Source organism: Miniopterus natalensis, chromosome 12 (assembly GCF_054644295.1).
Source record: "Miniopterus natalensis isolate mMinNat1 chromosome 12, mMinNat1.hap1, whole genome shotgun sequence".
Taxonomy (NCBI): Eukaryota; Metazoa; Chordata; class Mammalia; order Chiroptera; family Miniopteridae; genus Miniopterus; species Miniopterus natalensis.
Window position 1 is genome coordinate 52,403,892 of NC_142092.1, and position 26,543 is coordinate 52,430,434.

The 26,543-nt window shown below is 44.5% G+C and overlaps 1 protein-coding gene, 1 non-coding gene and 1 pseudogene across 2 annotated transcripts; 2 read left to right on the plus strand and 1 right to left on the minus strand.

The window, feature by feature from the left end:
* Positions 1-51: 51 nt before the first annotated feature.
* Positions 52-18,288, minus strand: PGAP4 (post-GPI attachment to proteins GalNAc transferase 4). Its single transcript, XM_087822793.1, has 2 exons — positions 18,165-18,288; positions 52-5,163 (listed from the first exon to the last, which is right to left on the minus strand). The coding sequence occupies exon 2, from the start codon at positions 5,083-5,085 to the stop codon at positions 3,874-3,876; it is 1,212 nt and encodes a 403-aa protein (XP_087678919.1). The 5' UTR covers positions 5,086-5,163; positions 18,165-18,288; the 3' UTR covers positions 52-3,873.
* Positions 16,179-16,285, plus strand: LOC148091855 (U6 spliceosomal RNA). Its single transcript, XR_015715483.1, has one exon. It is a non-coding gene; the product is annotated as a U6 spliceosomal RNA (small nuclear RNA).
* A 1,937-nt stretch (positions 18,289-20,225) lies between the features above and the next one.
* LOC107546597 (cyclin-A2 pseudogene) lies at positions 20,226-21,375 on the plus strand (annotated as a pseudogene).
* Positions 21,376-26,543: the final 5,168 nt, after the last annotated feature.

Here is a 26,543-nt window from a genome sequence, read left to right on the forward strand (position 1 = left end):
GGGATGAGACACGAAGTCAGAGTCTGCAGGGGCCAGATCACATCTGGGAGGTAGTGTAGGAGTTTGAGTTTATTCTAAACACACTATGATGCCAGGTCCTAGCAAAGTAATGCATTATTGATCCAGAACATGGACTATCCATTGTTGACTTCCTTTGCATTATCCACAGACCGGTCCTGTAAAGATTTCATGACAGTTGAACACACAAAGGATTTATTATACAAGGGACTTTGGGATACACAAGAACAGGTGACAAACGTGAGACCCTCTGCTTCACTCTAATGATTGCTCTCTGCTCCCATCTCTGACATACTAAATCTACCACACTCCTACATTCTTATGCCACCGGTTCCTTGTTCATTTTTGATAAATTCATCATTTGCCACAGGATTTTCATCTGGTTTTACCCCCAAATGATGAACAGAGATGTTTTGAGATCAGTTCGTTTCTCCATATTTCTGTGTAGGTTGTTGCCAAAAAGGTCAAGATGATTTGTTCCATTCTAAACCAAAAATTCCCATTCGGCAGAGTGATGACTCACAACTACTGTGAATCATCCAAGTACCAGGGTGAACTGCCAGCCACTGCAGGTCTCCATGGCAGCTCTAATATATTAAGCACTTTTTTTTTGCCATTAGCATTATTCAATTTCCAACTGTCTTTGACACAGCCCCAAGAGTTTTCCAAATAAAATCCAACCTGTGCCAGTTAATGAACATTTCTCAGCAAATTCTTTGTAGTTGGGATAAAAATATCCAAATTGTTCATGTGACTTAAAATTACCCAAATTTATAGCATGTGTTACTGCAACTCACAATGAATCTTAGTGTATCTAGAAATCCCACAGTAATCAACTCCAATTAGAATGCCTCTCCACCCAAATTAAGTTACCAATTAAATAAGTTCTCCCAAATGAGAAGTGTACTCAAGGTAAATTAGATTAATCTTATCATTATATAAGTCCTACTTGTATTCTCCAGTTACAATGTAGTATTCTCACCATTTTTTCTTGAAACAACAATAAAAAAGAATGCACGATTCGAATGTTTCCACTTAAGAAATTCAGTTGTGAATTTTCAAGTGAACAGCCTATTCTTTTGCATGGTACTTTGGGACTCCACAGTGGTGTGTATGTCCTTGTGTGTGCGTGTTTGATACTATCTACCCACATCCGAAAAAATCCATCCCATAGAATAAAAGAGAATGACAAAAAGTCTTCTCGGGACACCTCGGTGGAATGGGTGCTTTTATTTTAACTGATATGTCTATGCAAATACACTCAGTCACAAATGAGAGATTCTTAGGCCTGACTATAATTTAAACTCTGAAAGATGAGCGGGACTATTAGAGACCTTCACTCCCCGGTAACCTATGCCCCTTGATATGGGAAGGGGACTTGGGTTCTCCTCTAGTCCTCTTGTTCAGGATTAAACGGGAGATTTCAGCTTTGGTGTGAAGCTGTCAGCTGTCCTAATCCAGGACAATATACAAAAATTGGACTCTAGGAATGAGGGACAAAAGGGAGGAAAATCTCGAAGTGAGTAGAGATAAAAGGGCAGCACTGAGCTGCAGAAAATGCCCAAGGACAGCAGACTCTAGTTAAGATCAATGGGAGGAGATGTCTTGGGGTATAGGGAGAGAAATTAGACAAGGCAAAGATGGCCTTGGCCATCCAGAATGAAGGAATCAGGGGAGGAGGGGATGTCTGCATGCCGTAGACAACTGAATTAGAAAGAGCAGAAATGTAAACCAGCAATGATTCCCTGTCTTGAGCCTGGGTAGCTCAGATATGGCTCTCCTGCCATTGGACAAAATAATTTTCATGAGGGGATCCAATCACTAATGCAACAAACTCTAATGTGGTCTAGGTTGAGGGTGGTTCTGTTCTCAAACACGGGGGTGTACCAGTTGCTGGGAGAAGAGGAATGAAGGTGTGGAATCTGAACATCTTAAATAAGTCATCTAGTAGCTCTGATCACTTTGGACATTCCTGGGAAATACGTAACAGGTCACTATAACAACACAACACAACATAGATACCTGTTTGTTCCCCAAGACCCACATGACAATGAGCTTCTACCATCTTAGTTTACAGAGATATTATTCAGTCCAGGTTACAATCAGATTTTACAAGATAATCTGACTACACAAATATTTATAACATGAATGTGGTTAAGAAAAAAGCACAGGGGCCAGAAGTCGGAAGAGCTATGTTTCAGTCCTGTTCAGGTGTGTGAACCTGGAGAAGTTGTTCAACATCTCTGGGGCTCAGTTTGTTCATCTGTAAAGTGTGGTGCTGAACCCACTCCCACCCCCCATGTACTCCCTCTGTGTCCGTGAGTGGATCCCCAAATGGAAGGTCACTGTGGAAATGTAAAGCAAACGGAAGATGTGGCACTGAAACAAACTGGACAACTGCTTGAACTCTAATATGACCACCTGTCCTCATGAACGGACTTGTCGTCTACTGGTTTGATCAGTATTGTCAAAGGCCATTTATCTGTAACTTTTGAGAAAAGTAATTTTCACGTGATAGTCTTGGAATAATAAGCTCAAGAGGAGTCTCAGATCACTTCTAATTTGAATGAAAAGTACTTTGGGCTTGGTTGGAGGTGGGTCCAGTGGAAAGCTGCATTCCCTTCAGAAGTCACAATGACAAGTCAACCTTTATTCTAGCAGTGGTTGGTCTGGAACAGCTGCCCCATGTCCTATCTCACACTCTAAACACTATCATCAGTATCTTTATCCAAAATACACTTGATTTTCATATGCTTATTAGAGGAGAGAAAATAACTAAAATTTACAAAGTGCCCCTTCTGGGCTAAGCACTTATAAGGTGTTTTACATACGTTCTGTCATTTAAACCTCAAGGCAACTTTAAAAGTAGGTACCACTGTCCCCATTTTACAGGTGAAGAAACTGAGACTCAGAGTGGTCTTGACTTGGCCAAGTTCACAACACCAGGACATAAGAGAGATCTGAAATAATAATCCAGGTCCTCTGACTTCACAGCCCATGTATTTTTTTCTGTATCATCATGCTACCTAGAAGAAAAGAAATGAGGATGACTGGTTAGCAAAGTTAGGGAAAGGGATATGCAGTTCATAAAGAGCTCCCTCATTCTACATCAATCTGCAATGTCCAATTTTCAAATTATCAGAATATGACAGAAATCTTCAATATTAAGTGACTAATAAACACAAGCAATCTGACTTTGATGATCCATAAGGTGCTTTCGAATTCTGCTGTGCCCTTAAGTTCTCACTAACAATATTGATTATCAGTGCACTACAGTGCAGAAAAGAAAAGGCAGGTAACAGAAGCCGGTCACCTGCCTCCAAGCTGCCAGGCGCTGCACAGCTTTTATTGGTTTTCATGACATCAAGTCAAGGAAACAAGTGGAATCTATCAACATGACCCTGCCTCTTTAGACATACATTCTAAACACATCCATTCTCACGGCCAGTGAGAAAGAAATCGATTCAAGGGGATCTCACCTTTCACCAAATTCTACCCTTAAAATACTTAACCAGTCACATCACGGTGCGCAATACTTTTGGCAGTCACAATCTCTATCACGAAGCACAGCTGAAGACAACTGGAGACTATAACTGGTATTTAGACTCCCCCCTCGGTGGGTGGATCAGACTGCATGAGGCAGTGTGGCTGTGTGGAGGGACAGAGGTCTGGATCTGTGGCCAACTGCTTCTCCTGCCAAGGTTCTCAACTGGTCTGTTCTTCTGCCATCCCAGTATCTACGACCTCAGCAACGTTAAAACAATGGAATATCTGCAAGCAATCGTGTCTAAATAAAGAGCTCAGTATTTGAATCTCCAAGAAGTGGCCAATTTCAGAAAGACATTTCGTGGCCCGCTAGAGCAGTCTGGGGTGAAAGTTGTACCGGAGGCTGGAGAAGAGCCCAATGTGTTTCACGAGGTTGGGTTCCACCACGTAGGCCCGCTCCCCCTTGGCCCTCAACAGTGAGTACAGTGCCATGTCCTTGCCAAAGCCCTGATGGCAGTACACCTGGGACAGGTAGGTGAGGGTCCGGCGGGCCGCAGGGGCAGGGAAGAGCATGGCTGGGGTGCAACACTGCGAAGCAGGGACCACGCTGTACAGGGAAGGGCTCAGCCGCCGCAGCTCCAGGAAATAGTGCCGGCCCACCAGTTCCACCAGCCCCATGCTATACAGGGAAAAAAAGAGCAGGACTGGCCAGCTAAACCCCGGGCGGCTGGCAAACCGCATGTATATCCAGGTCAGCACGGGCCCCAGCACCATGCCCACCCCGATCCACTCCAGGATCCGCATGGGCTCGGGGTTGATGTAGTGCTGCAGCCTCTCGGGATGGTAGAGCTTCAGGTAAAGGGCATCTCTGAGGTGCGGCTCAGACAGGCGAGCCCGCAGCAGGTGCTCCAAGACTGGGAAGATCTGCTCTTCGGGAATGGCGTCGTCTTCCACCATCAGGACGTAGTCGGGGTTGTAGGTCTGCAGGGAGGACTCCAGGCAATAGACATAGTCCTGCTTCTCCTTCTCAAACGAGTTGGTCGAAGGGTCGTCGCCGTAATCATCTTCAGTGCCCTCGTAGCGGTTGGCCACGGGGACGTACTTGGACAGCAGCTTGGCATCCAAATGGCTCACGCTGCGCTCCACGTTGCACAGGAAGAGTTGGTGCCCCTCGCACTGGGGGCCACACTGTTGCAGAAGCCGGTGGAACTGGGACACCACCTGCAGGACGTAGTGGAAGCCAGGCTGTCTGTCCACAGTGACGATGGTGATAACCAGCCAGGGCCGTGGGGTGGCCTGCCAGACGATGGGCACTGAGCCGTTGGCGGAGGGCAGCTCCTCAAAGTAGTGGAGGGCAGCTTCACCCTCTTTCAAGCTTTGTTGCAGGTACTCTTGGCTCATCTGGTTCAGATGCCAATGGCGAAGGTAAAAGTAAGAGTGTAGAAGCCGGTGACAGGCCAGGGGGGCCAGCAGGCCAAACGTCACCACCGTCAAGATGAAGAGCTGGACAGCAGTGCTGCCCCAGGAGAGCCGCCTCAGCCTCCGGAGGAGCATGGCAGCGGGAGGGGCTGATGTGCTCATGAGGTCAACTTCTGGTCAGGTCTGGTCCCGAGAACAAACCATCCTGGGACTGCAGGCCCAAATCAGTGCGAGTCGAACCTAAAGAAAGAGGAAGCAGAGACTGGTAAAGGGCTTCTAAAATCCAGGGACAGAACTCAGCACATATCAAACCAGAAATTCCAGTTCTAGGCTGGGTAGCTACTAGAGATTACGCATTTTCTCCAGTACACTATTCTTTGGTTGTATCTGCTAATGACCCCTTGGATTCTTTTGTTACTTCTGTGAGTAATGAAACCTTGGTGCATGCGACCAAGTCTCCATGCCTACAAGTAGGTGCTTAGTTAGGTTTACAGTGTGCCAGTGAATCACCAGGTACACCAGTAAATTCATTATGTCAATTAAGCAGCTGCACAGACATGGGTTCTTAAAGCAGACGCATAAAAGCAAGGCTTGACACAAAAAAATAAGTACCTTCCAATGTAAATGCACTGCAAATACTTGTTGCTGTAATTTCTGAAAACTGTCTTCTCTGCACACACCCAACTCTCCAAAAATGACAATTTATGGTTCCCTGAAACGTCTTTGCCAAGATCTTCCATTCCTGTTTCTCTAATCTCATGCAACTATACTGAAAATTGCATCTCAACTGAGTCCTGATTGTTCTCCCATTTTATTTTTTACTACCATGGGAACCAGTAAGAGAAAGGATCTTCCCTGTGCAAGAGAACTCTACAGCCCCATCCTTTAGGAGAGAAGCAAGTGTCTGAGGTAGGCAGAGATGAAGATGGGAGAGACAGTTGCCCTTAGCAAGTTCCGGAAAGAAATCTTGAGCGGCATGCTGACTCAGAGCGCAGGCCTGAGGTCAGGCACACGTTGGATCCCAGCTCAGCCACTCGGGAAAGTCACTTCGCTCTCCACACCTTGGATTCCTAACCTCGAAAATGGAGATAATACTACTCATCGCATAGGGTTACCGTGAGGATTAGAAGTGTTACAGGGCAAAATAATGCATAGTAAAAATGCCATCAAACTACATCCCTATGTACAAACTCAGGCAACATCTTAGGCCTAAGCAGATCTAATGATCAGAGGGAAAAGAGGTTCACACCAAAATCCAGAATTAAAAGGACAAAGCCAGTATGACACCAGTAAGGTCAACGCAAAACTAAACAGTGTCAACTCGTGAACACAGACAACAGTGTGGTGACTGCGGGGGACTGGAGGGGGAGGGCATGGGGGGATAAATGGTGATGGGGAAAAATAAAATAAAATTTAAAAAATAATAACAAAATGGTGTCTACAGAAGGTACACCTCTTACTTCAGAAGCACATAATTTGCACACACTTGGAAGAAAACAGCCTAGCTTGTGAATTATCTTGAAGGACTGACTACCCAGGTACCATACAAGGCTGTTGTGGTGCAGTCTCTAGGCGTCTCATTTTCATATCCTGTCCCTGGGAACACAGAAAGACCCCCTTTCCTAGCCCATCTTCTTCCAGGTGTGGTCCTGTGACTAGGGCTTACCAGCAAAGTGATGGGTGTGACTTCTGGGCCAAGAGGGTTGAGGGCAGATGTGCCTCTCAACTTTCTCTTTCTACATCTACCAGCTGAATGAATAGCCTTGGCGGATATCGAGAGGAGGGTGGAACCACCAGATGGCAGGAGCCTGTGTCCTTGAACGACTACATGGAACAAAGGTACCTCCCAACTACGCACCTGCGGCACCCTCCCAACCTACAGTGGACTGTGCTGTGAGTTATACATACACCTCTGTGCCTAGCTACTAATGATTTTTGGACATATTTATTCCAATGGTTAGCCCACCCTGCCCACCAGCGTTGTGTAGGATACCAAGGCTCTCTACAGCAGAGCAGGTCTTCAAATGGTGTCGTCTAGTTCTAACGCTGCTGAGATGCTCTAGGAACCTAACTCTTGTTCATATCAATTAGTCTATGGTAAAACTGGTTTTGTGATATGTTGTTTCACTTAAAGTTGAAAAACCTATTAATGATGTTAAGTGAGGACTTACTGTGTGACAACATAGTAAATTTAAGGAAGCAGAGACAAGTCTCACATCAGCAACAGAAGCAGATCATGCTGTGGGATCCCAGGGGTGAGACAGACTATCCCAATACTAGTGAGAGATCTGAACAGCACTGAAGAGGGAGATAAGCAGGGAGAGGTTTGAATAGTACACAGCCCCAGCTTGCTGGCTTGTGACTTCTGGAGTACTGCAGACCGGTTGCTTCTCTCTGGGATCTGCTCAGGTCCAGGGAGTTAATAAGCCACGTGGCTGCACTTCTCCATGGCCTCACCAGCATCACTACTAATGAAAACCAAGGACCGAAAAGGGTTGAGCTCACACTCCCACTAAGCTGGCCTTGGGAACAGTCATTCAGGTGGCTTCTGGCTCACCCTTCTCCTCCTACTCAAGAGAGCTGTGCCCACTTAGAAGGAGCAAAAACCAGTCAACAGATAAAGCCTGCAGCCTGGAAAATGCAAGGCACCTACTAAGTACTAAGATGACAAAGCAGAGCTCTGTGTTTGGTATAAAGCTGCTATCCACTCTCCTTCAACACACTCTTCCAGCGACAGTTTTTGGTAAAGCAACAATGTGACACTCTTTAGCCCAGATAAGTCCCAGGGGTAGGATGTTTCCAGGCCGGTGTGTGCACACACATAAATGCACACGTACACAATTGATTTAACAATATGAATCTGATCATGCCAATCTCCTCTTAATAAAATCCAAAGCTTCTTATCATGGTCCATAACGCCCTTGATGATCTGGGCCGTCTTCAGGCTGGAAGTTGGCAATGTCTTTCTGTAAAACGCTAAACAGCAGTATTTTAGACTTTGTGGGCCACACGCTATGTGTGTGGCATATTCTTCTCAGATTCTTTTTTGAAACTCTTTAAACACGTAAAAACTATTTTTAGTACTCTAGTCAAATAAAAACAGGCTGTAAGCCAAACCTGGCCTGGAGCCCACAGTTTCCAGCCCCTGCTCTAGACTAGCACTGTCCAATAGAAATGTAATGCAAGTTACACATGTAATTTAAATTTTTCTAGTAGCCACAATAAAAAAGTAAAAGGAAACAGATGACATTAATTTTAGTATATTTTAATGCGATACATCAAAACTATTATTTCAACATGGAGCTAATATTAAAAAATTATTAATGAGGTTATTTTACATTCTTTTTTTTCATACTAAGTCTTTAAAATCTAGTATTTTACACTTACAACACATCTCATTTCATGAATATGCAAATCAAACCCCAATGAAATGTCACTTCACACCCGTTAAGGGGCCTGTTATCAAAGAGACAGTACACAGCAAATGCTGGGAAGGATGTAGAGAAAAGGAATTCTTGTACACTATTTGCTGGAGCATACACTGGTATGGCCACTATGGAAAAAAGTATGGAGATTCCTCAAAAAACTAAAAATAGAATTACTGTATAATCCCACATCTGGATATATATCCAAAGGAAACAAAACCACCACTTTGAAGAATTACCTGCACTCCCATGTTCACTGCAGCACTATTCACAATAACCAAGATATGGAAACAACCTAAGTGTCCAATGGCAGATGAATGGTTTCATAAAGAATATATGGTATATATTACATGCAATAAAATATTATTCAGCTTTAAAAAAGAAGAAAATCCCGCCACTGGTGACAACATGGATGAACCTGGAGGGCATTAAGCTGAGTGAAATAAGACAGATAGAGAAAGCCAAATACTGCATGTTATCTCTTATATGTGCAATCTTAAAAAAAAAAAAAAGTCAAACTCATAGAAACAGAGAGTGGAGTGGTGGTTGCCAGGGGCTGAGAGGCGGAGGGGTAGGGAGAAGTTGGTCAAAAGCCACCAACTTTCAGTTATAAGATGAATAAGTTCTGAGGATCTAATGCATAACATGACAACTATGGTTGAAAATACTGGATTGTATAACTGAAATTTGATAAGAGGGTAGAACTTAAGTGTTCTCACCAAAAGAAAAAAAAGTTAAAAAAAGTAAACTCTATGTACAGATATGAAAAAAATTTAAGATATATCTTCATTTAAAGAAGATATAAAAAAATATGTATAGCACTTCCCGGTTTGGCTCAGTGGTTAGAGCATCAGCCCGCAGGCTGAAGGGTCCTGGGTTTGATTCCAGCCAAGGGGGCACGTACCTCAATTGCAGGCTCAATCCCCCGCCCTGGCCAGCACACGAGCGGGAGGCAACCAATCAATGTGTCTCTCTCACATCATATTTCTCTCCCTCTCCCTCTCTCTCCCCCCTTTCCACTCTCTCTGAAAAAGCAATGTGGAAAAAATATCCTTGGGTAAAGATAAAAAAGAAGAAAGTATGCATGACATGCTACCATTGTGTGGGGGAAAAAAAGGGAGGGAAATATACATAAATGTACTTGTATATACATAGACTATCTTTGGAAGGATATACAAGAGACTGGGAACTTTGCCCCCGAAGAGGGGAACTATGTGGCTTAGGGACTGGGGTGAGATGAAAAACATTTTATTGAATACTTATTTGCAGCTTTTGACTTAAAGGTACTGACTTATAAAAAATAAATTTTCAATTTTAATATATTTAACAGAAATATCATTGCCCTCCTAGCAATTTTATAACAATAGCTTGTTAGATTCCTTGCTAATCCTTGGTTCAACCAGCCTCCCCCATCAGAACATGAGCTGATCTGTCTTGATCACCATGGATACCCAATACCTAGCACTACCTGAGGGTAAAGTCCGTGTTATTTATTGAATGAACAAACTGATTGAGGGAACACCCTTACACCAGATGACTGGAGAGGCCCTGAAAGCACCAAGTCCTCCTGGGCCCTTGGCTTCCTGCTTGAATTTTCCAGGAGCTTGCTAAGGAGCCTGGTGTGCTTGCAGGGCTGGCTCCAGAATTTCTGTACAAAAGAGACTTATGTGTTCCAAGTAGTAGAGGGGACTTTCTTGAAGCTATATAAAGCAAGCATGAAGATTTTCCTTAGATTCCATTATTTCTTAGGATGGAAACTAAAGAACCTAGTGCTGATATAAAGGCCTTTAATCCTGGGCAATTTCCCTACTGGGAGCAATAAAATCATCAACATCTCAGAAATCCCTTGTTTTGAAAATATGGTGTGAGACTGCAGTTCTACTGATGATCAGGGAAGGGGAGGGGTTCCGTTCAGAGGACACACAGTCCAAGATCTGCTCTTGCTAGGGAGGTGAACAACCCCAGATCTTTTTTTTTTTTTTTTAAATCCTCACTGTTGAAGGGTGCTTTTGTATTGATTTTAGAGGAAGAGGTGGGGGGAGAGAAACATCAATCGGTTGCTTCCTGCACCCTACCAAGATCGAACCCGAAACCTAGGTATGTGCCCTGACTGGGAATCGAACCTGCAGCCTTTTGGTGTATGGGATGATGCTCCAACCGAGCCAACCAGCCAGTGCAACAGCCCCAGATCTTCATAGCTTATAATAATAGCATGTATTTCTTGCTCACTGGTCTGTGGATAGCTATGGCTCAGCTGGGTTCAGCTCCAGACTGCAGGTCAGAATCCGGTCACTGCACATACCTGTCATTCCCTGTCAAGTTGCAGAACGGCCACCTGGGTATGCTCTTTTGGTGGATGGAAGCTACACAAGAGTCAAAGTATGCAGATACATTTACAGCCTCGTGTAAGTGTGCCATATAGATCAAGTCCACTCGCCATGCAATGGCCAAAGCAATGAGGCAGAGAAATGTACTCCTCCACACAGCAGAGGAGGGGAAGTGAAGATTCAATAGAAAGGGAAAGCAGCAGGCTGATTTCTAAGCCCTCAGGAAAAAAGATAGGATCTAGCCATCTGCTGAGAGTCTCGGAAATTTCTAGAATGCTCATAAGGCATCTGGCCCCCTATCATGCTATACTGTATAGGTCAGGACAGGCCACAGCAATGACTCTAAAGTCCCAGAGGTTGATAAAAACTGAGATTTAATTCTTGCCCACGTTACTTGTCCATTATGGGTTGACTATCTCTGCTCCATGTTATCTACACTCTAGGACCCAGGTAGACGGAACTGCCTCTTCCCTGAACATGGCTGGTTTTGTGGCACAGGGGAAAGGGACAGATAGTGAATCTCAAAGCTACAGCTCAAAAATTACATCATGCCCACCTACATTTCACTGACCAGGGCAAGTCACATGATAACTCTTAAGTGCAACAGGGCAGAGTCATGTATTTTTCCACAAGAAAGCAGGTTCCAAAAGACATATGGTGAAGCCTGACGTCAATGATTAGGGAAATATATGTCTCTCCAGGGCGGGGCAGAAAATATCTTGAATAATGCACAGCCATCTTCGGCACATGGGAGCTGGGATCGGATCCTTCATTCAATGATCAGATGACTGGGTTGCCTAAAATCCAGCTATGTGAAGTTATGTAGGCATTCAGGACTGTGTTCTTGTTAGCTTTCTGAAACCACTTTTTAAAGGGTTTAACCAATTGCTGCACAGTGGCATGTGGTGTCCAATACCACCTAAAATTTAGTTCATTTTACTGACCTTGTTTTAAGATAACTGGCATTAGAAGAACAGACGTGAAAACATAGAATTTTCCATTGGTAGTTTGAGGGAAGGAGTTCTCCACTCCTAGCTTAGTCTTGGGGGTGGGCAATCAGAGGACTATGTCTACAGTATCACTCTGATTGCCTTTTTTTGAGAATCCCATAGTCACCATGATGTTGCCAGCTCAGGCCCATACTCCAACAAAGCTGTCTACTGATTGGCATCGGTGAGGTGGCTTGGAGACAACCCCACCTTCACAGCCCCAATTCTAAGGCACAAGGATTACTGAAATTCTTGTCTATCCCTTGCTAGTGCACTTCAAACACAAACAGTTCTTAAACAGGATTATGCCTGTTACCATGTCTAGGATGGAGCTGTCAGGGAAGGTGATAAAGGGCAAAGACACCAAGAAATGAATGTGAAATAGGTCTAGGATGAATAAATGGAGTGACAATGACAATCACATTGTAGTGCAGCTTCTGAAAATTAAGCTGAAGGGTCACAGGAATATGGGAGGCAGAATGCAGGCTGAACATCAGGACATAACCCATGTTTCCCAAGTTAGCCTCCTCCAAGAATGTGCACCACTCTCCAGGCACCTGGGTCCAAAAGACCAATAAGTTCTGACTTCTCGCCCCTATCCTGTCACTTCCCAAGTCCTAGCCATTCCACCTTCACAGTCTCTCTTCTCTCCTCCCCTCCTTGCTGCCATTCCTGATTACTCATCACCTCCATCCAGGCCAGCTGACTGCAACGGGCTCCCACCAAGGCTTCTGACTTCCAGAATGAGCTGTTTTGGTCCCAATGAGACAGGATAGAAAGAAGTTAGGGGGCAATCCAGACAAATGGAGTGAGGAAGTAGGAGCCAACATCCTCCCACCAGAGCCCCCACCTCTGAGCATGATCAGAAGGGAAACAGTTTATTGCAGGAACCCCTGAGGTGGTCTCAGAAGTCAACAACAGCAAGGCCCCCTCCCAACCAGAGATGGAGTCATAATCCAGCACCACAAAGCTTAGAAACAGGCCCCGCCTTGGAAACATACAAAGTCCCAAGAACCGAATGACAACTCGAGCAACCCACTCGCGAGAGTCCATCTGAACTAGTGCTTTCGCTTCTTTTACAGCAGTGCCCAGGCCCTGGTCTCTTTTTCTCTACCTGAATAAAACCTGCTTTGTTCTCACTCCAGCTCGCTCTTGAAATTTTTCCTGGGTGAGTCAAGAACCTGGAGGTCGCCTGACTAGAGAAAAGTCCTGGAAACTCAGGCGCAGGGCCAGCCCCTGGCACTGAAGCGATCTGGTAACAGCAACACTTGCTAATTAGGTATATTTGTGTGAAGAAATTGTTTGATCTCTCTCAGACTGTTTTGCCTCTGCAAAATAAGAAAACAAAAGATATCTTATTTGTGGAGGTGTTGTAAAGATGAAATGAGATAACAGCTATGAAAAGGCCCTTTGTCAGACTTGACACTGCAGATGATGGCAGTGTTTTACATTATCAGCATCCATCCGATACTCCGCAGCACAGGTCTGAACACAGCACTCTCATTCTGTACAACTGTCCACCGATTCCCCGATGACTGCAGGATCAAGTCCACATTCTTAGCCAAGATTCTTCACAATCCAGTTCCAACTATCTTTCCAGACCCATTTCTACTCACACAGGTTACATCAACCATCAAGAGTCAGTTCCAAAGGGACCTCTTCCAAAAGCCAACCCTGATCTCCCCCAACCAGAAATAATCTTTTTTTCTCTCAAGTGCTTAGGCCCCTTACATGAACTTTCCCCCAAGGACATTCGTTTGTCACTTTCTACTTTAGATTGTATCTATTTATAGCTACCACTTAGTAAGCTCCAACTACATATCCAACTTCTGTACTAGACTCACATCTATTTCTTCTGACCGAAACAACACTCTCAAATGGAACGAATCCCATTTAGATGGGGGGGAAAAGATGCTATCATGTTGCAAGCAGGAAATTCAAACACAGGACAAATTTCAAAGCCCATGCTTTCCGGCTGCTGCCGGCTGCCTTCCATCGCTTTATTCATGGCCCTTAACTTATGCCCCAAGGAACTTACAAATCCCTTGTTAGTGGATTCAGTCTGATTTATCTTTGGTATCCTTCAGAGACCTAGCACAGTACTCCACACATAGAAGAGCACTGTATGTGACCACAGTCAAGTTGGTTGCCTTCCGTGGGCCTCAGTTCTTCAGCTATGAAACTGGGAGTATCAAAGAGCCTGGTCACATAATGAGCACAGATCAACTTATTTGTAAATGTTCGCTAAGCACTTATGTGCCAGGAACTGTTCTGAGCATCTCATTGATCCTCATAAGAAGCCTATGAGCCCTAGCTGGTTTGGCTCAGTGGTTACAGCGTTGACCCACAGACTGAAGGGTGCTGGGTTCAATTCTGGGTCAAGGGCATGTACCTCAGGCTGCATCCCTGGCCCTGGTCAGGGTGAGTGTGGAAGGCAACCAATCATTGTGTCTTTCTCACATTGATGTTTCTCCCTCTCTCTCTCCCTTCCACTCTCTGAAAAGTAATGGAAAAAATATCCTGGGGTGAGAATTTAAAAAAAAAAAAAGAAGCCTATGAGAAGTACTATTACTAAGCCCCTTTTGTACCTAAAGAAACTAAGATACAATTAACTTGTTCCCAAGGTTAACAAAGCTTTTAAGGAAACTTGAGCCCAGGCAGACTGGTTCCAGAACCCATGTTCTCAACCAATATGCAATAATACCTCTGCATAGATTGGCAACCCAAGAAAAGCAGCTGAAAAAAACATCAGAATGTTAACAAACTTTCAGAATGTGGGCAGTAGCAAAATTAACATGTAAAAGTAATATTATGTATATTATATATACTAATTGATTCCACCTAATCAACCACCAAATTAATTAATGGGATAAAAGGTACCAGACAAAATGGGGGGGAAAACAACTAAAATACACAGAAATAAACTTAAGAAATATGCACATATACTATAAGAAGGACACTTAAAAAGTCTTTAATAAATGGAGAAAAATAACATTTTCCCAGCTGGAGAGACTCACTAATGAAAGAGGAAATAGAGGACTTTTTCTCCAAAATTCATCTCTATAGTTAACATAAGGTCAATTTAATGTACTTTAAGAGGATGTGGTCCAGTTCAACAAACGGGCACTTTCATATAAACTGGTGCAGCCTTTGGAAGGAAAGTTGGGATAGTATCTATAAAAACGTTATACGTATATCCCTTTGACAGAGAGATTTTACTTGTAGGAATCTACCCTGCAGAAATGCAAGCACATGCTACCAAAGATGGACAAGAAACGTTCAGGGCAGTTTTTATTTGTAAGAAGAAAGAGAAAGGGCGAGGTGCAGGAAGGAAAGGAGAAGGCCGGCTGAACTGCACGGCAAGAAAATGCCTGGCAACAGGAAACAGGCTTAGGGTAATTACACAAGGGGATTATACATTAAAAAGAAAGAGAGCCCTGGCCCGTGTGCTCAGCAGTTAGAGCGTTGGCCCGTGCACAGGAGGGTCGCGAGTCCCATTCCCAGTCAAGGGCATGTACCTGGGTTGCAGTTTTGATCTCCAGCCCAGGCAGGGAGTATGCAGGAGGCAAGCAATCGATGTGGCTCTCTCACATCAATGTTTCTCTCTCTCTCTCTCACCCCCCCTTCTCTTCCTCCCTCCCTCCCTTCCTTCCACTCTCTCTAAAAATCAATGGAAAAAATATCCTCCCATGAGGATTAACAGGGGGGAAAAAAAAAAAAAAGCCCAGGACAAAAGAATCTTAGCTAGGTCTCTTGCAGACTGAATGTTTGTGTTCCTCAAAATTCATATATTAAAACCCTGATTCCCAATGTGATTGCATTTGGAGACTGGGTCTTTGGGAGGTAATTAGGTCCTGTCCCTGGAGCTCTCCTGCTGGGATCAGTGCTCTTATAAGAGGAACAGGAGAGAGCTTGCTTCCTCTCTCTGCTCTGCCAGTGAGGACACAGCCAGAAGATGGCCATCTATAAACCAGGAGGAGGGCCTTCCCCAGAACCCAACTGAACGGGCACCCTGATCTCAGACTTCCAGCCTCCAGAACTGTGAGGAATGTTTCTGCTGTTTAAGCTACCCAGTCTATGGTAATTTGTTATAGCAACTGAGCAGATTTTAAAAGTCTCTAAGGGAAAAACGCAAACTCTGTCAATGCAAATTGTAGAAAAGTGTTCATAGTATGATCATTTTATTTTAATGGGGAATATAACTTAGTGAAGAAGAGATGAAGGTATGGGAGGTGAAGGTTTCCTGTTTTGCTTTCTATACTTATGCAAAAAGCATATATTACTTTTATCATCATTATGAAATGTTCCATTCAACAAATACTGAGTCCTGTGTGTCAGGCATCAGGAGGGTGAACGTGACATTCAGGGCTCCTACACTCAGGACCCGTGTTATCAAAAGCCAAGTAGAAATACAAACATGCTTTTGTTTTTTTTGGTGGAGCAGGGAGAGGTTGGTTCCCTTAACCAAAATATTCTAAAGATCTGGAGTTAGGTCTAATAGAGACTGCTAGGAAATGCTCACTTTGGTGGCACATACACTGAAATTGGAAGAATATATTGAAAATTAACATGGGCCCTGTGCAATGATGACAGTAAGCTAACAGAGTACTCCATAATTTTATTATTGTGATGGTTACATTTGACAAAACTCATCAATACATACATTTAAATTGTGCATTTTACTGTACCTTAATAAAACTGATTTTTTTAAAACCCAGAAAAGTGATACTGGGTAATAAAGAATCTGCCAAAGGAGACATTAAACCTATTATAAATCCTCAGGAATTAAAAGTTTGGTGCACTGGCACCAAAATATACTAAAACATGCCAAAATCCACAAAAAGACACAAATAAGTAATAATTTATTCTGTCATAATTGCAGCAATTGGCTATCCACTCAGGGAAAGTAAATTAGCTCTCCACTTCATAACTCCACCTAGAATAAATTCCACATTAAAATTTTTAAATGAAATCTTTGAAGTACCTGAAAAAACTGCAGGAGAATATTTATATAAACTTGGGTTAGGAAAGGTCCTCAAAAAGAAACAACAAAGAAAAAGAATAATAGATCTGACTAAATCAAAAGTTAAACTTATATATGGTCAAAGATGAAAAAACTGGGAAAACCATTAAGGAAACTGGGAAAGACTGTGCAACATAAATGACAGAATTACTACTTTAACGTGTAATATATAAAGAGTGCTTAAAAATCACAAACAGAAAGTCAACTGAAAAGGGAGGAACAGAATTAAGTCAATTCACCCACAGAAATGCAAAAGGCCAAAACATCATTAAAGGTGTTTATTTTCCCTGGGTAATCAACACATTGAAAAAGGTTCTGATTTCCCCTGGGTAATCAGACATGCGAATTAAAACAAGATATTACTTCTGTCCCTGTTATTGGGTTAACTATGCCTATGCAGAGAAAATTTTAACATATCCAGAAAAATCTCAACGGCCTAAAAGATGAAATTTGAAGTTATCTTTATTTTCTCCTTTACGTTTTTATTTCCTGTTTTGCAATCAACTCTTCCTTTAAAAAATTCTAATAATTTTGGACGCGGTTGTCTTTTCTCACCTCCTAAATGACCTCGTACACTGCACTCTAGAAACGCACCCCTGAAAAAAGCTATTTCCCTTACCGGGTTAACTCTGGGGGACCCGCGCAGGCTCACCGGGCGGGTGTTAAGCTCTGCCCGGGGCCCCGGGCCGCCCGCAGCCCGGCGGAGAGCGGGGCCCGCAGGCCGCGGGTCACACCCTCCCGCCCGAGCTCCCCGACCGCGCGCACTGCGGCGCCCGGACCCCTGCGCGGGCCGGCCGGGCGGGGAGGCGGCCGCGGGGCCTACCTGTCCCCAGGGAGCGAGGGGGGCGGAAGGCAGAGCCCGGCGCCCGCGCCGCTGACCTTGGACAGTCCCCGCCGTGCCTGGGCCTCAGTTTCCCCCGCGGGCCAAGGCTGCCCGTCTGGACGGCCGCGCCGGCGCCCTCCGTCTGTTTTCAGGGGCCTGAGGGGCGCCTGCCCTTGCCCGTCGCGCTCCTCGGCCCCGGGCTGCGTCGCCCGCAGACACCCACCAGGGCAGCAGCGCGGCCGCGGGGTGGGCGCGCGTGGACCCGGCTGCGCGCGGGCGGCCATTAGGCGGTCTGCTGGCCGGCTGCGGGCCCGCGGGGCCGGGCCGGGCGGGGCGGGCGGCAGGGCCGGGGTCTCGCCGAGGCAGGCGGAGGCGGGAGGCGCCCCCGCGACGCTGACTCGCCCGCGCTGACCCGGGCGGCCACGCTGGGGCGCCTCCCGCCCCCCGCAGCCTGCTGGAAGGAAGCGCCGGCGCCCCGGGCTGGGCCCAGCGGGGCCGCCTACCCCGCGAGCAGGACCCGGGCGGGCCGCCCCGCAGCTGCTCCCCGCGCCCCGGCGGCCGCCCCCATGCCGGGGCCCTGGACCCGGGTCTGTGCGGGCGGGCGCTCGGGCCGCGATGCCACGGGCACCGGGAAGAGCGCGCCGCGGAACCTACCGGGGGCGGCCGGCTGCGTCCCCGCGCGCGGAGGCCGCCCGTGTCGCCTCGTCCGGCTGGCCCAGGCCCACGGGGAAGCCGCTGCGCGAGCCTGAGCGGCTCAGGGGTGCGCCTCAGCCTCACCTCCTCCTGCGCGGCGCAGCTCCATGTGACCTGCGAGCCGCGGCGCGCGGCAGCCCCGGGCCGGCGCGGCGCCGACTGACGGGCGCGGAGGGAAGCGCAGGCGGGCGGGGAGCGGACGCCGGGGAGCTCGGCCTCTGCGCCCGCAGCCCTCCCGGCGGCCGGGCTCTGCCCGGGGCTCGGTGTTGCCAGTCACAGAAACCGAGCAGGTCCAGGGACGCGGGAGCACGGGACAGGCCGACGACGCGCAGAGGGAGGGGGCGCGGGAAGAAATGAACCCAAGAATGTGTATCATGTGTGCCTAGCCCATGGGCGCAGACACGTGTGGGGAAGGCCTGGGGTGCAGCGGGAGTCGGATGGAGGGGGCAAGGGGAAAAACGGGGGACATCTGTAATACTCTCAACAATAAAAATAAATTAAAAAATAATAATAGCGGACACCCCTTCCACTCCCCCCACACACACCCAGCGTTACCCCAGGCACCTTATGAACATTCCTTTAGCTTTCACTTCACTCGGTACATTAGAGATTACCATCCCCAATTTGCAAATGATGAAAAATTTGAGAAGATAGTCAGGTGCAACCCTTATTCCAAACGCGAAAAATGTAAATATTTATTAAAAAGCCGAAAGGCTTGTTCTAACCAGATCACCTAGCCACGCATGAGATTTAGGTCTGTAGCTCTTTCCACATACCTGTCAGTCTCTCCCAGGAGTGGCCTTGGTGGTTCATTTTAGTCAGAAGCAGTAGCCATCCCCAGCCCTTAATTTTGACAAATAGATAATAACATACCCATCTTACAGATGGAAAAATGGAGGTTTGGCCAAAGGAATGATCTTGTCCAAGTGACAGAGCTGGTTAATCTAGCCTACTAGTTAATAATGGAGTGGTTACTTGCTAGGCACTGTGTAAAACACAGAAGTCACATAATTTTAGTACATACAACAATCTTATAAGGAAACTACTATTACTATTCCAAGTTAAGAAAACTGAGGCTCGCCCAGCTGGGGTGGCTCAGTGGTTGAGCATAGACCCAAGAACCTGGAGGTCAGGGTTAGATTCTTGGTCAGGGCACATGCCCAGGGTTTGGTTTGATTCCCAGTAGGGGGCATGAGTCTTGAGGCTGGAAATGTATTTATTCCATACAGCCATCACTGAAGTGGATGCTTCTTTGAAGTTATGCCTCAGCAATCAAAGTGTAAATCAGGCACTTGCATTACAAAAAAGAAAAAACAACTGTCATTGCTTACACTACTGGTTTCTTTACGCACTTACAGCAGGACCTATGGCTTGCTAGTGTTAAACAACAAAATTCAATCCAATTGGAGATCTAATTGGCTTTAAACAGTCCCGCAGCATCTCATCTAGCAGGCAGAGAGGTACTCCAAGGGCTTGCACAAAATGGAAGCTTTTTATAGGCAGAAGGGTGTGGCAGGGGAGTTATTAGTGAAAGAAAAGAAATGGGTAGGGTTCAATGGATTGTTTTTAGACTAGGACCTCTTTTGGGTAGAAGGGAATGGCAAGGGTTTTATCTGCAGATTGCCTTTTGTTCCTTTGAGGAAAGGGGTGGTGTGGAGAGGGCAAATGTGACAGATTACTGGTGCTTGACCAGAAAATTCGAGGCTGGTTGATTAAGATTATGTTTCTGGGAGAGGTTGTAACTGCAAAACTCAGGTCTTAAATCTAGGCTTAGTATCTTGGGCGTTTAGCACAAGTGAAGCCTTTGGGGCCTGTGGTTCTCCAACACCAGCAAGTCAGCAAAAAACAAGTAAGTTGACTCGATGAAATGGAATGTAAGTATCTAGTGGCCAATCACAACACAAAGCAAGGTCCTTGCTCCTGCATGTTTCATAAACTGGGCTGTGGGCCGGCTGCCCACTCAGCCTGGGAACATGCCTGGTGCTCCACGCCCAGTGGGGCCCGCGCCCAGCGATTCCGAGCATGCTGGCGGCCCTGCGGGACCCGGGCAGGGCTGGTAACCACCGGGGTCCAGCACGGCCTCCGAGGCCCAAGACGTGACGACGGGTTGCACCTCTTTAGGATCTTCCTATAAATGATGAGCATGTCACTGTTACTCCCTGGAACCAAACAGTAAACAGCTTGCACTTACTGTTTGTATGAAGCAGAAGAGACTCTAAAGAGGCCAGGTGAATCGGAAAAAAAACAATGTGACGATGTCCTGGTGTTTAATTCAGCCATCATTTTACCTGAACCGAGAAAACCCCCGGTATCTCTTGATGATCCAGTGAGTGGTAGTTTTGAGTCACCACATGCTGTGGACATGCCAATTGCATTGGAAGATGAAAAGCCAGTGAGTGTTAATAGAGTCCCAGGCTACTCTGAGGACATTCCCACCTGCTTAGGGAAATGGTGATTAAATGTAAGCCTAAAGAGGGTTACGTGAAGAAACAGCCAGACATCACCCGCAGTAGGGGGCTATCCTCGTGGACCCGCTAGGTGAAGTAGGGGAATAGAAACTACAGAATGAGCCTCTGCACTTGGTTGTGAACTACATCAGTAGGTTCCTTTCATCCATGTCTGTGTCTAGAGGAACAGTTCAGCTTGTGGGCACTGCTGCTTTGCTGTTAGCCTCAACGTTTGAAAAAAAATACACCCCCCTGGGAGTAGCAGAGTTTGCGTACATTACAGATGATACCCATACCAAGAATCAAGTGCTAAGAATGGAGCACCTTGTTCTGAAAGTCCTTGCTTTTGACTTGGCTGCACCAACAGGAAATCAGTTTCTCACCAAATACTTTCTGCACCAGCAGCCTGCAAACTGCAAAGGTGAAATTTTAGCGGCTTTTAGGCATGGTTAGTTCGATAGATGCTGACCTTAAGTATTTACCATAAGTTATTGCCAGAGCGGCCTTTCACCTAGCACTCTACACAGTCACAGGGCAAAGCTGGCCTGGATCTTTGGTACAACAGACTGGGTATATCCCAGTGTGTCTGAAACCCTGTCTACTGGACCTTCTCCAGGCCTACCTCAGAGCACCACAGCCCGCACTGCAGTCCATCAGGAAAGTACGAGCATTCCAAGTATCATGGGGTTTCTCTCCTCACCCCACCCGAGGCACTACATGCGTAACAGAGAAAGACCGCCTTTGTTTTCTAAGACGTAAATCACTCAGTGTATATGGTGTAGAGTTTTTGTCTTAGGTTTTAATTTTACAATCATTTCTGAATACAAAAGTTATGGTCAAGTACAGCCCAGTGACTGCCATTAGCAATATGCTACTCAGGACTGGCCTCTGACTTCCCCTGAAGCAGTTACATTAATTAAACAATGAGGCCATTAGACCGGTGAGGCTATAAGGCCCTTAAGGACAATCAATCACAAACAGCCAACTAGACTTTACGCTATAGCCAATCAAATAGTGTCCTGCCTTTGCTTCTGCTTTTCTGTGTGAAAGTCCCTCTGCAAGCTCCTTTTGGTGGAGCACTCCTAAACACTTCTGGTTTGGCGCTGCCTGATTTGAATAGATTTTTGCTCAAATAAACTTAATGTTTAATATGCTTTAGTTTCTTTTAACAAAGCTTAAGCCAGACTCTATTCAGCTTCTCTTTTGTAAGAGAAGGGGGGTGTCTTTTAACAATGACAATAATTTCCTCTCTTTATAGAACTTGATTTGTGTTTGCTACTCAGTGTATTAAACCCATTTCATATTTGTTTATACATAAATAGTTGATAAATAAAATATTCAATTTAGAAAATGGAGTGAATGGGAGATGAGAAAGTGAAAACAAAGTGGAGACAACTCATGTATGTTCTAAACTAATAATACATTGGTTTTAAATATTTTTAATTTCTTATAAAAAATGGATGCTACACATATATTCCTGTAGCCCATTACCTTTTTCTATAGTCATATTTCAACAATAATTTGATTTTATTTCCTTTAGAATACATAATTAGAATTACGTTTTCTAATTGCTGGATCATCAGATATGACATATTTTAAACTTTTAGTACAAATTTACAGATTGATTGGCACTCATTTTAAAAGTAAGACAGCTTTCATAAGAAAAACACTACAAAACAAAATGTTCAGTACTTCAGATATGTTAGCATTTAGCAGCTTGAAACCACACATCTCTCTGCTGTTATTTTAAATGTTAAGGTCACATTTCAACAAGCTGAGTTAATTAGGCTTGATCATCAGTCAGTTGTAAGTTTCCACACACATAATTATTAATAAAAATAAGCACAGCGAAAAAGGGGAACCAGTATGGTCTTAGAGGAAACTGGTTTCCAAGGTTAACTGAACATTTGAAACGACAGTGCAGTGTCAAAACGCGCTCCCTGGCCTGGACATGTTCAAGTAATAGGATCTTAATCTCTGTACTTTTGAAATGCCTATTACCCTGGCATCCAATTACTTGTAAAGCTTTATTCAATTACAAGCTACAAATGAATCCAGCTTCTAGGCTGGTGCATAAATTGTTACTTGAGATTGTAGTTCAATAAGTAAGGAATAATGACTTAAGCCATTATGAAGGGTGAAAGTTACCAGCCAGAATTAAGGCTAGGGAAGGGACATCACCCGAACCTCCTCCCACCTGATCCAATGAGATCACGTGTCTCCCGCTTTTTAAATGTCTTCAACTGGAAATAATACTGATGTCCTGCAGTAAAGATCAAGCAAGCTTCGAATGAGAATGAGCTACTTGTGAGAGGTAACACATCAACTTAAATTCACAACAGTTAGTATGTGTGGGTAGGAGGTCAGTGTTCCCAGAGGTTCTGAGAGAGAGAAGAGCTGGCTGAATGCCAGAAGAATCACAGAGGTGATGGGGATGCCCCGAGAGGATTCCACAGGAGCTGGGGTGCTGGAGGCAGTCTGTAGATAACTGTGTTAGTCACCCGTGGAGCCAGCCATATTCCTCCTCTGAGGCATGGAAGGGGTGCTGATGAGGCGAGATTCTAAACATTCAGGGGGGCCTGGTCCTTTACTCCTGCTCACGACCTCCTTTTAAGTGGATTTGGCCACATGTCCCAGGCACCAGAAATTCATATCTGAATGTAGCATATCTGAATGAATGCGAATAACATCTTAATACATGCAATTTGTTAGGGTCAATAAATGTTTAAATTGATCTACTATGTCAGTTATATTGACATTAATTTTCCTTTATTGTTCTCAGAATAATTTAAAAGCTAGGGAATGAAAAAGACTAGATATAAGTAACATTCATGAACCACAGAAGATAGTATATATACAATTAAGTAATAAATAGTACTTTTCAAACCTAAGAAATATACAGCCCCCCTCTCTAAAGGAAAAAATTTCTCATGGACCACCTAGTATTTACTTAAATTATTTTTGTTATAATGTTAGCTAAAAGTGTATAAACATAAACTTGGTATAAATGCCTTATGCTTACGTAGCTATACAAGTCAAAACATATTTACAAACTGAATACAAATAAAGCCAATAAGCTTCGCATGAGTAATACTGGATATGACACTTGTTGTTTTGCTGAAATTAAGCCCCTACTTGCAATGTGAAAATGGCATCATATAGATTCTCTGGCATTCAATGATCCATCTCATCACTCTTGACTGATCATCAGGGAAGATAACTGATCTCTATCCATGAAGATTCTCTTGGGGCCCCTATAAACTCCAAGGGTGAGGGAGGGTATGCCGGGAAACCTAATTGCCCCCAATTTTTATTCCGAGGGGTTGAGCTGAAGAAGCACAATTACCCTGGGCTGGGATTTTAAAAAGTTTTGTGGGGGGGGGTGTGTGTGTGCGTGTGTGTGTGAACATTTAAGTTTTAGTCTCTTAGCAAATTTCAATTATACAATACAGTTTAATTTTTTTAAATGAAAATGAGGTCATACTATTCATACTGAAATGGTGGTTCATTTTAGCACCATAAATTTAGATGCTTTTTTTTCATTGTGAAGCTGTACCTTTATTTAGCCAGCACTTCTCAATAAGTACCATTAATATAAAAATAATATATCTAATTCTGCTTGTTTTGAACCCAGGTTCACCAAGTAGCCTCCTGATTATCTATATATGTGGCTTCATGTACAAAAGCTACAAGGAGAGAAATTAATGACCCAAAGAATGCAAGTGTCTGGTCTTATTGAAATAATTAACAAATAGGCATTTTGGTTAGAACATTGCCTGTAAGATTGGATAATGAGTGTTTTCTTTAGTCCTGGATTACCTATGGGGGTCCTAAAATGTGATCAGTTTTGTGTGTGTTTGCCCCAAGGTAGAAAACAAGGTGACTTCACCTGCGTAATACCACATAAGGAGGTATCTTTATACTAAGCAGCTAGCCTTCCCTGGGGGATGGCTCCTTGCATTGCACTGTCAGGGTTGATGGGTTTGAGGAACAAGAGCTGGGACGTTATCTAGAAAGTCTTATTCAATGGAATAGATTTTGGTATAGTGCATTATATTTATAAAACAATTTAAGAAGAAATGAAAATGTCTAGTATTTAGTCTTTCCAAACCAGAAACACATTATGTCTCACCATTTTCTCAAGTCTTCCTTTATGTCTCCATAAAGTTCCATGTTTTTCGTTAGAAGTTTTTCATGTTACTTATTGAGTTTATATCTAGATAGTCCATAGGTTTTGTTTCTATTGAGAATAAAACTTTTCAAATTATATTTTCCATTTGGTTATAAGTGCTATACAGGACAAATATATGTGTGTGTGTGTGTATGTATATATATATTGCATTTGACTTATCTTACAAAACTCTCAAAATGATTCTCTTGGATTCTTTTGGGTGGGGTAGGGAATGATCAGATCATCTGCAAATAATGATAGTTTTCTCACTTCCTTTCCAATATGCATACAACTTTTATCCCTCTTCTTATTTCATTGTCTTGGAGAGAATGTGGCAGTGAAGGCTCCCTGCCTCATGTATTCTTTCCCCACCACAGGATTTTCCCACGGTGTGTATTTTCAGTCCGTGCCAACCACCTTACACTTTGCCTTTCAGAAGTTAGCAGCTCAGTTTGCTTGTACGGTATCTCCCTAGTTTATTAGCCACCAAACCCCATCTGAGTCACCCGTCTTAATCATTTCTATTTCCTGAATATTCCAGCAAGGAACAATCTCTTATTTGTATTTGGCTCTGCTCGGGGCCTTTGTGGACGCTTCCTCCACTTCTCTGCATTCTTTGAAATTCTTTCTAAGTGCCTTCTGGAATTTCAGATCAGTCAGCAAAAATCTTTATATGAAGCTTTGAGATGGATGATCTTATTTCAGTCCCCTGGATGTTAGAATAGTTATTCCCAGTTTACTTTTATGGGGAGTGTCTAACAGGCACCCAACATTAACAGTCTCTGGGCTTTGTCTCCTGCTCCCTTTGCCCCCCATGAAAACCTAAGTTCACATTTACTCATTCTGAAAAATGCCCGTCAGCCGAAATCCAGTTTTAGTCCTCAGTTTGTTTCCTAAGGGATCATCATGCCACAGGGCTGGAAAAGAAAATTCCAAATGTTATCTTTGTAATTATGCTTCACATCTCCATGCCAATGCCTACCTTGAGCATTTCGGTGATGCTGCTCTTTCTCCTCCAGGGTCCAGTGGATTGCCAGTTCCCCAGGAACAGCAATATGAAGTAGTGGACCTACCCAGTGAGAATTCACAAAGACAGTGTGGCCTCCTATCCAAGTTCTCACCCTCTAACGAGGGAGTCACAACCAGCACAAGTACATGATGAAAATAAAAATTATAAAAATATTAGTAACCTAAACATACAACATCATGTGGTATAAATCATAAAATACTGTGACTAACGTAGACACAATGCAGCTTTCTAGGGGAGCATTACATAAAGGGGGGGCTTGTCTGACAATTTGTGACTCTGATCCTTCAATGAGATTTGTGAATCTATCAGCTCTCATCTGTCCATAGACTTTGCTGGGACTCCGTCCTCACACTCTGAGGATGAGAGGCCTGGCTTTGGTTCACTGAACTAAGCCACCACCATGGTCCCCAGAAATCACAAAGTAGGAGGGCTGGGCACGGCATAGGATAGCAGTCCAGATGTCCTGGGGAGAAGAAGGCAGGAGCATACAGAAGGAAAAAGATAGGACAATGGTGAGTTGCCATAAGGTGGGAGGTGAGCACAAGAGGAGTGGGCTGGTTTCTGTAGAGCACTTTCAGGCAGAACTGGATAGCATCACTTAGAGCAGTGTTCCTCAAACATGCCCAGGTAGGGGGCACAATTGCAAAAGTAAGAACTTATATTTCCAGAGAGCTTTTCCCTGGAGATTCTGA

Excerpts from the sequence above, each read along its gene's own strand:
- PGAP4 (XM_087822793.1), bottom strand. The coding sequence starts at position 5,085 with ATGAGCACATCAGCCCCTCCCGCTGCCATGCTCCTCCGGAGGCTGAGG.